The sequence below is a fragment of the Hemitrygon akajei genome, chromosome 32, assembly GCF_048418815.1.
Source record: "Hemitrygon akajei chromosome 32, sHemAka1.3, whole genome shotgun sequence".
NCBI classification, from domain to species: Eukaryota; Metazoa; Chordata; class Chondrichthyes; order Myliobatiformes; family Dasyatidae; genus Hemitrygon; species Hemitrygon akajei.
The window spans coordinates 14,714,020-14,724,334 of NC_133155.1; the positions used below are offsets into that span (position 1 = coordinate 14,714,020).

The 10,315-nt window shown below is 37.6% G+C and overlaps 1 protein-coding gene across 2 annotated transcripts; it reads left to right on the forward strand.

Moving 5' to 3' along the window:
- Nucleotides 1-874: 874 nt before the first annotated feature.
- rpl11 (ribosomal protein L11) lies at nucleotides 875-9,150 on the forward strand. Of its 2 annotated transcripts, XR_012097011.1 has the most exons (7): nucleotides 875-1,027; nucleotides 2,973-3,123; nucleotides 3,248-3,354; nucleotides 6,086-6,217; nucleotides 6,309-6,389; nucleotides 8,860-8,970; nucleotides 9,077-9,150. XR_012097011.1 is itself a non-coding variant. In XM_073034717.1 (6 exons), exons 1-6 carry the CDS (start codon nucleotides 1,022-1,024, stop codon nucleotides 9,104-9,106), a joined length of 537 nt encoding a protein of 178 aa, XP_072890818.1. In that variant the 5' UTR covers nucleotides 875-1,021; the 3' UTR covers nucleotides 9,107-9,150. The 2 variants fall into 2 exon arrangements, 1 of the variants encoding a protein (XP_072890818.1); XM_073034717.1 differs by lacking the exon at nucleotides 6,309-6,389.
- The last annotated feature ends 1,165 nt before the right edge of the window (nucleotides 9,151-10,315 follow it).

Genomic DNA, 10,315 nt, shown 5'->3' on the forward strand with positions numbered 1-10,315 from the left:
AAATCTTGATGAAGTAACTATTCATTTTCCTCCATGTATCCTGCCTAACCTGCTGAGTTCCCCTAGCATTTTGTGTCTGATATCTGATGATTTGAATGTTCTGAAGTTGTGTAAGTCTCTACATAAATGTAATTCTTTCTACTTACACTCCCTAATTAAATTGTATCAGATTTAAAATGATGTACGGAGAAAGTCCAAGACTCTTCAGAAAACAATCAGAATTATCCTTGCGGCTATGTTACCAGCATAAGGTTGAGATTTAGAATTAGAAGTGTATGCATGGACAGCGAAAGAAATAGAAAATGGATTATTAGTCTCCTAATTAAAAAATACAAGTCCCAAGCCTATTTTGGAAACAAGACCAGATGACCATAAACACTCAGTAATATCTCGCTGCAGGGTCTCACTTAGATTACACTTTTTCAACCTAAACACAGTGTTTTGGACTACATTCTGGAAGTTCATTTATAATATTTTGGAACTTGGTACCTCTGACCTAATACAGATAAGATAGTAATGTTCATGTTACAAAAATAGATGCAGGTTTCCTTCTGCAGAAGGTATCTTACCCATTGGCTTCATCCTAAACAGTTGGGTGTTAACTAAAACAACTTAAAACGCTGGAGGATAATGGCCCGTCAGGTATATGCACAAGTTAAATCTGAGTACAAACAAATTTGATTGACACTGGAATTGAGACATCGCCACTCGTTTTCGCAATAACTTGGGCCCCTTCTCAGATCCCGTAACATACTTTATGTAAACTGGATCACATAAAGGGGTCTTTGGCTCTAGGTTTCCCTAAAACACTCATGCCTGTCCCCTCAGACGTTTCATTGTCGGGGATGACTGCCCTGCTGAGGATGGGATGCATTTTTCCCGGCTTGGAGATGGTGGCGCTACTTTGTTCATTCGGCACTAGGAAGATATTTTTTTTTGGCCGACCTTCAGCCGCCGCTAGTTTCGGGGCCTGAGAAGAAATGTTCTGAGCTGCTGTCGCCGTTCCATCTTCTCGACCAACATGGCGGTAAGGAGGCAAAGGGGGAGGGGATGGTGAAGGAACGGTTCCGCGTCACTACTGCGCATCAGGGGAGCATCAGTGCTTTGAGGGGAATTTCTGCTCGCTTTTATCTGTTAGCCTAAAGTGGAACAAAAGCTCCTTCTCCGGAAATATGTGGAAGCCAGATTAGGCCGCAGACTACACGGTGGTTTCTGCGTTGCTAGGGCCAACACCTGTTAACTGATGATAGTGCGTTTCACACTACCTTAAGCCTTTTCTGTCAGGAGTAGCTTTTATTTTAAAGGGAAAAGTTGTGATATCTGGGTTGGGCGGTGGTGGTGGAATCCAGCACTCATAGACTGCATTAAAGCTATGTATCATATGGGTGACCAAAAAAAAATGTTGTAAAGGGCATTTGATGGGCCGGGCACTGACCACGTGCAGCGACTTTTGCTTAAATCACATGTACTTAGACGTTAGGAACATGGGGTATGAAATTAAGAAAATATAAAATCAGGAACTTATGTTACTGTAAGCAGCAAAGTGAACGTTTCAGGGTGTAGTAGGAGGTTGTAGAAAGGGGTGTAGAGAAATCTAATTCAGTATCTAATACTTACCTGACAATATAGGAGTTGTATCATTAGGTATCATTTAACTAATACAGGGGTTATTCCACCCCCCTCTTCCAGGAAAACTGCTTTTGTTTCACTGCATACTGATCACACTGAGGACATCAATTAACTTCTAGTTTAGATTTATTTTGGGCATTACACTGACTTCTTAAATAGTCATATTTTAATACAAGACTTTAAGGATTTCAAAATGTGTTTGAAATTTTTTTTGGATGGGAGTTAGGTGCATAGGGATCTGCTTGGAGATGTGGAATGCTGGCCTCATGTTCACAGTGATTTGGATTTCAGTTTTAGTTCTGTTGAGGTGCAACTCATTTTGTGAGCTACAAGTTCAGTTTGGGAATTAAAATCATGCATTAGGTTTTACAGCAGTGATCTATAACTTGACAAAAGTCTATATTTTATAAAAGCTTATACTCAGCCTGTCTAAGTGTTAATTGTTGCTGATTTTCAAAAAATCTTGTAAATGAAGAACATTCACAGCTTGAAATCATATAATTTGACTTGCTAAGTTTGCTCCTCCAGGAGGAGCAAACTTTTATCTATTTCAATTAACTGTAGACAAATTCAGGTGTAAGAAGGGTGATGTTTATAATTTATAAAATCGCTGTTTGTAAGAATGTACAGAAGTAAATAATCCTATAAAATTTAGCTATGACTATGGAGCAGTGACATTAAGTCTGCTAAAATTATAATTCAAGCTGATTGATTATGTGATCTTCGAAACAGGTGAAACCGAGGAACTTGTGGTTCTGTTGTAAAATTTATTGAGCGTACTGATACCTATATATAACAAGAAAAGAGTCACAATTTGTTTTCATTATCAATTACATACTGTAATAATTCATACAAATGCCATTTATCCAAGGATGCTATTTGAAGTCAGCTTGTTTTATATATAAAATGTACTCAATTCCTATTGGCATTTTCTGTTATAATTTGTTGAGCAAGTACAGAGGCAAAAATCACATAAGATATAATTTTAGTTGAGGAAGGATAAAGATATTAATGCTGGACTGAATTTTGAACCAGCTGTAAGTAAACCTTTTGATGTCATCAAAATGGCATGGTGGCGTAGTGGTTAGCACAGGTGACACACAGTCAATTCCCGGCGCTGCCTGTAAGGAGTTTATTTGTTCTCCCTGTGACTGTGTGGGTTTCCTCCCACAATCCAAAGACATACTAGTTGTTAGGTTAATTGGTCTTTGTAAATTGTCCCGAGATTAGGCTCAGATTAAATTGGGGGATTGCTGGGCAATGTGACTTGAAGGGCCGACTACGTGCTGTATCTCAATAAATAAATAATATATATTGCTTTCTAAAGAGATGCTGTATTTTAGGACCAAACTGAGAAGAAAGAAAACCCTATGCGTGAGCTTCGTATCAGAAAGCTCTGTATGAATATCTGTGTTGGTGAAAGTGGTGATCGACTTACTCGAGCTGCGAAAGTACTGGAACAGCTAACAGGCCAAACACCTGTGTTCTCCAAAGGTGTGTTGAGCTTTATAAAACTTACAGGGCTAATTTGGAGAACTTACACTTAATGTGCAAATCTTCTGCATGTTACCTCTGCTGACTTAAAATGTACTGATGAATAAAACTTGTTCTCCATTAGCTCGCTATACTGTGAGATCTTTTGGTATCAGGAGAAATGAAAAGATTGCTGTTCACTGCACAGTCCGCGGTGCAAAAGCCGAAGAAATTCTGGAAAAGGGCCTTAAAGTAAGTTCTTTTACTTCAATTCATAATAGTTTGTATAAATCATTTTTACTTTTTTGAAAGGATGGATGAACTTTTTAATTTTTAAGTTTTTTTCCCCTTGACAATTGTTTTAATGAAAGTTCAATGTGAAATTTGTGGCAAATTGTAGGAGTGCCATGGTAGCATAGTGGTTAGCATGACGCTATTACAGGTCGGGGCGTTGGAGTTCATAGTTCAATTCTGGTGCCGTCTGTTAGGAGTCTCTGTACACCCTCCCCATGGAATGTGTGGGTTTTCTCTGGGTGCTCTGATTTCCTCCCATGATCCAAAGACATATTGGATAGGTTAACTGATCATTGTAAATTGTCCCGTGATTAGATTCAAATGGTTCAGGTAGTTCAATTTAATATCAGCGAATGTCTACAGTACAGTTGGCTCTCCTTATCCGCAGGGGATTGGTTCCGGGACCCCTCGCGGATACCAGAATTCGCGGATGCTCAAGTCCCTTATTCAACCTGTCTCAATGCGGTGGACCTTAGGGCCCAGTGGAACCCCAGACCTTATTTAACCTGTCTCAGTGCGGAGGACATTAGGACCTGGCGGCAGAGATCTGAATCCATAGTGTTTCTAGTCGCGAAAATAATCACGATTGAAAATAAAGTGGAAATAATAAAGCGATCGGAAAGAGGTGAAACGCCATCGGTCATTGGAAAAGCGTTAAGCTACGTTGGTCAATGATCGGAACAATTTTAAAGGATAAAGTGAGAAAGGCCCTGCCCCGAGGAAAGCTGCAATTATTACTAAGCAACACAGTGGTTTAATTATTGGGTTTTGGGGTTTTGGGCTTTTGATCCTCCACATCAACCCGGCATGGTGGAGAGCGCACTTGGGAGCGGTCTGTCCTGAGTCCCGAGAACTTCCGTTCCCGAGCCTGGTGCTGAAACATACGTTCTTAAGTGTTTTATATGCATAGAAAGGTAAAATAAATACTATATACTAAGACAAACGTTTGACTAACTGACACTAAATAATACCGGATGTACCTGTTCCGACTTTCTTAGTAAGAGAACTTACGATTTTTTTCGATCCTGATCTACAATAACCCATGCACATCCTCCCGTATACTTTAAATCATCTCTAGATTACTTATAATACCTAATACAATGTAAATGCTATGTAAACTGGTTGTTATACTGCATTGTTTAGGGAATAATGACAAGAAAAAAAATGTCTGTACATGCTCGAACAAGTGCTGGAAGAGCACTTCTGGGTTTTCGCGATTGGTTGAATTTGCGCATGTGGAATTCGTGGATAAGGAGGGACAACCTGTATACAACCTGAAATTCTTACTCTTTGCAGACATCCACTAAACAAGAAATCCCATAGAATGAATGATAGAAACATCATCAGGGTTGTCGGGGACGTTGGGGTAGTGAGGCTCAAATGGCCAAAAGGAACTACTCCGCACGGTATCACTAAGTAAATAAATAAGAAGATTTGCTTTAATGATTTGACTTATGATCTGTCCAGCATGAGATAGATTGTATTAAAATGACTGAGATATAACTGTCTCTTTATGTGCAGTTGTCTGTCTCTTTCTGAAATTGTCACCGTCAGAAATTGGTTATGAGTGCCCAGTGTTTGGGATGTGGTATAAATTGGTACTGCTAATGAGGGTTAATACCATTGTGAATATATAATTTTTGAAAATTGTAGTAAATATTGTCAATGGAAGTAATGGCTGTAATTTTGATTTCTTATTCATTTCGCTGAGAAAGTAAATACTTGATACCCACTTCTTAAGTTACAGACAGATCTTTGTTAACTTCACTTGTTATTTTCCTTGGTGTATGAATTAAGCATGATCTAGCAATTCATTAAATTATGCATGTGTTTCTTGCATGTTTGCATTGAGTAATGGCAGTTCATTCGTAAAATATGTACCGCCTTGTATTTCTCGTCGGACACTTCGGCTGATTTTAGAGATAATTATTGCATGGAGACACAATTTCTTAAATCTTGATATAGAATTGCTTTTCCAAAAGCAGAATCCATAATCTTGCACTAAGTGTTCAGACTGAAATACTTAAGATTTAATCCATTCCAAGGAATATGTGTCTGCCCAGTCATCTTTGAGACTGAAATCTGGGGCCATAATTAACACAGAAACTTTGGATACTTTGTATGCATGTGCAAAATCTGGGCTTTTTTTTAGCTAATCCAAAATATCTCTGGTGTTTACTTTTGCTTTTTTAGATCTTTTAATTTAAATGAAATATTCTAAATAAACTATAGTTTACCTAGGAATAATCTTGAGCAGCTTTTTATAGAAAATAATTCTATCTTTCTATTTATCTATTCATTTATTTATTGGTATACGGTGTATAGCCTTCTGGCCCTTTGAGTCATGCCACCCAGCAATCCGAACCTAATCACAGGACAGTTTACAATGACTAATTAACCTATTGACTGGTACGTCTTTGGACTGTGGCAGGAAACAGGAGCACCTGGAGGAAACCCACGCGGTCATGGGGAGAACGTACAAACTCCTTACAGGCAGCAGCAGGAATTGAACCCATGTCACCTGTACTGTAAACGTTGTGCTATCCACTATGCTACCGTGCCACCCAAGAAGAGCCTAAATGCTGTTTTCTTAAAATTGGCAATTATTTGTGAATTATGTGTTATAAAAATGGAGCATTAGAGGAAGCTTTTTAAAAGTATTTTTTTCTTTAATTCTTTTCACCTACAGGTTCGTGAATATGAATTGAGGAAAAATAACTTCTCTGACACTGGCAACTTTGGCTTTGGCATTCAGGAGCATATTGATTTGGGTATCAAGTATGACCCAAGCATTGGTATCTATGGTTTGGATTTTTATGTGGTATGTGTCATCAGTTATACAGTTGCCTTTGATTAAAACATTTGAATGAATGTGATTTTAATGCTAGTCAAAACTAATTCCCCCTTGTGAGACCTTCTTCCCAGCCCAGCTTCATCGACTCCAGGCCAAGAACTTATCTTAGCAGGTCACTTTCAGTGCTGCTGTCCATAAAGTAAGTAAAAAAAAACCACAAAAAAACTAATAAGTAAAACGATCCACAGAACAATCCAATACTTTTTTTAAAAAAAAATGTTTCCTATAGGTGCCATTCTGCACTGGTGTGATGGACGAGGGAGTTGGTTAACTTGTGCTGGTCAATAACCTTGGGTGTTCCCGGTTTACTTTAAACTATGCATGAATGTCATGTTGTGAAGAACTTGTAGTTCATCTATAGCTTTTAAATTTGTAGTTCTTGGTCATGGAAAATCGCAGAGTGGTTCATTTTCTAGGAGCACACATCACCCCTTGAAACATGGAGGTCACTCTCTCAAAGAGATCACCTCACTTTGATCTCATCTCTGGTTAGTATATTCCAACTTCTCATTGTCTTTCCTTGAGGATGATTCTTCATGCCAGGATTTAGTCCACAGAACTGATGCCTTGACTGCAAGGCAAGAATATAGATATTTAGATTTGAAGATCAAAATTGCACAGTGTACTCCAGGTGAGGTTGTGATTTTTTTTTATATATAGTCCCAGTGAGACTAACTTACTGTACTGCAAAACTATATTTTGCATCTCATTAGCCAGCAAGAATCAACCCTTGGCCCTGAGGCCCAAAGTTTCCTGGTGCTGATATTCTTATACTGTTGTAACTGTCTTATGAGAATCAGCTAAACTTGTGATGATTGCTGTTTGTTGTATGTACTCACAAAAGAAGAAAGGCTACTTGGATATAGTAACAGACCAAATCTGTGGAACTGCACTTGAGTAAGGAGTGCCTGCCTTCAGGGGAGGGGAAAAAATTGGAGAGGAAGAGGAAATATATCTTGGCTGAGTAGTAATATGTAAACTACAGTTATTTTAATGATTCTTCCTTTTGTCCAACCAACAGTTAGCAGCATTTGATGAGAGAATGGAAGATACTGATATTCAAATGGAGCTATAGTATGTGATATCTCTAGGTCATATGCTGTTTGTTACTCATAAACAATGATTAAGCTACTCACAATTTTGAAATAGCTTGAGTCATAATTTGCTGAGGCAGGGCATACAATGGTATCTGTTCTTAATAATAACATTTGGGGAGACTCTTGGGTGGTTTCAGGACATGTTGGTGGAGCAAGCTGAGAACGGCAATGAAGGCAAACATCCTGCGAGTGTCCCCTGGATCCTACTAAAGGAAAGTAGGAACACTTAAAATGTTGTCAGTGTTTTTCTTCAACTAGACTTATCTGCTGTAAACTTATTCCTGTTCCAATTTATATATTTTTTTTAAATTAAAATTTCTTAAATGTTTACACAGTTCTTAAATTACAGATTCTCTCTGTAACCATTCATTATTGATGTTCTAACCATATGTTGAAAAAACATGTTGTTCTCACATAGCGGATAAACATGTAATTTCTTCTGATTAACAATCCATTTCAAAAACTTTACTGTAGAGGATAATCTACTGAATTGTCATTAATCTTGTATTGACAGAAGCATTGACATTTTTATGGCCCATAATACTTCCTGTATGTGTCTTTCTACCTGTTCTCATGTTTCTAATCAACATTTAACTTTGTCCATTTTATTTTCCAAAGCTGGTGCTTCATTTGCTTTTAAATGATTCATCATTTTTTTTGTCCATGAAAACCACGGCCCTTGACAATATTCCAGTAGAATTATAATCAGGGAAACACTTAATGCCCTATGCAACACCCACAAAATACTGGAGGAAGTCATCAAGACTGATGAAGGGTTTTAGCTCAAAACATCAACAGTTACTCTTTTCCATAGATTTTGCCTGGCCTGCTGAGTTCCTGCAGTATTTTGTGTACATTGCTTTTGATTTCCAGCATCCGCAAATTTTCTCGTGTTTGTGACCTGGTGTCTCATGTTGAACTGTTTATCTTTTAGTCAGTTTCAGAACCACATTTTACTGAAGTTGATTACCAATGTCATTCTTTGTGACAGATCAAATACTAATAATTCACTGTACACTCTGTGCTCAACCAATTTCAGACAGTTTCTGTTTAAGCATTTTCATCAACAACAACTTGTCCTGTTGACTGCAATGAAACTCTTAATTCATATTTATCCACTTACTGCCACACTTTTGCTCTACGCCTTAAAATTTATAAATTGGATTATTTAATTTCTTTTTTCATTCCTATACTTCCATTTTGCCTCATTTATATAAGAGTTCCTTAGTCTTCCTTTCTTCTACTGCCTCTGTTGTCTGTATGTTCAACCATTTTTCCCATTGACTATATGCATTTAAATTTGCTTCCCTAAAACCTCTATTTACCAACTGAAGTTGCTGGTATTCAGTTGCTTAGTTAAGCCCATCTTCTTTGTAGTTTCCCACTGCCTGAGAATGCTCACCCCCGACAGATATACAGCATTTTTTTAATACTGCCAGCTTTGGTGAAGAAAACTTTTCTTTTGCCTGTAGACTGTTTCTGGTGTGATTCCTGTCTCTCCTCGTTTTGTAGGTTCTGGGTAGACCAGGCTTCAGCATTGCTGATAAGAAGCGTAAACGTGGCCGCATTGGAGCTAAACACAGGATCAGCAAGGAGGAGGCCATGCGCTGGTTTCAACAAAAGGTACCTTGAGCTTTCCAGATTTAAGTCATTGGTCTGGGTTGTCTTTGAAATTTGTATCTAAGACATTTCACTTTCTAATGCTTTCCTTTTCCCTTTCTGTTTACAGTACGATGGTATCATTCTCCCAGGAAAATAAAGAGTGTTTCAGAACTATCAATAAAGGAAAAATCTAATCCATAATCTATTCGTTTTCAGTGTAGTGAGCATCATTGTCATTTGGATTGGGTAAAACTATTTATCAAATGTATTACTTGCTTGCATTATTCATATGTTTAAAAATGTATAGAATAATTCCATTACCCTGGCATTTATCACAATTTGGTGAGTAGTTTTGCTAGACCTGGCAGCCCTGTATGCCTCCTCATGTGCATGTGGTTAAGTGCCATCAATCAATCCCTCATCCAAATGTTCATTCTTCAAGTCAAAGCTTAAACATTTAAGTAATTTTGCATAACCTTGCCAACATAGAACAGAGAACAATACAAGCACAGGAACAGACCCTTCAGCCCACAATGTGTCGATCTGTAATTAATCTAGTAGTTAAACTAATCCTTTCTGCTACACAATGTCTGTATCCCTCAATTTTCTGCATATTCATTTGCCTATCCAAGAACCTCTTAAATGCCCATTGTATTTCACTCCACTATCACCCTTGACAGTGCAGTTGTGAGTGATTGTTCAAAAGGAATAGGACACTCTGAGCTTAGCAAATGTGACTTCACGATTATGCTCTTGGTGAGGTGGGAGATTGACCACAAATTCATTATTGGGAACATTTGTAATGTCAATTGGGCAATTTGGCACTGAGGAACTTTACTTCTCAATTCCTATCCTATTGCTGTCTAGATTCACTAGACAGAAGGTTCTTTGATATTGAGCTTTTACTCTATCAGCCAGGTTTTGAGGTGCTAGAACTGGCTCTGTTTTCTTAGTTTTATGTGCTTTCATTTCTCCTTTACACACATTCCTTAAGGAGCTTCTTAATGTCTAGCTTTTATCATAAACATTCACTATTACTTTCTAACTATGTTGTAAACATTCTTTTTTTTTCTAGCATTTTATTATTTTCATCCTTTTAAGGGAAAATGCTAATCATAATTTCTCATTCTAACAGAGTGCATAGCTAGAATATTAATACAGTAATATGGTTCTAAGGATTTCTAATACTTTTTAATCTATCTAATATTGGTTCATTTTGCAGAGCAATTTTAAGAGTGCTTTGACTCAATCAATTGGCTAATTGGCAGATTTTTAATGATTGAAATGAAGCACTCTTAAAAATTCAATATGGCATTACATTGTGTAAAATCTATAAATGTGAGGGAAGTGATAAATACAATGAAAG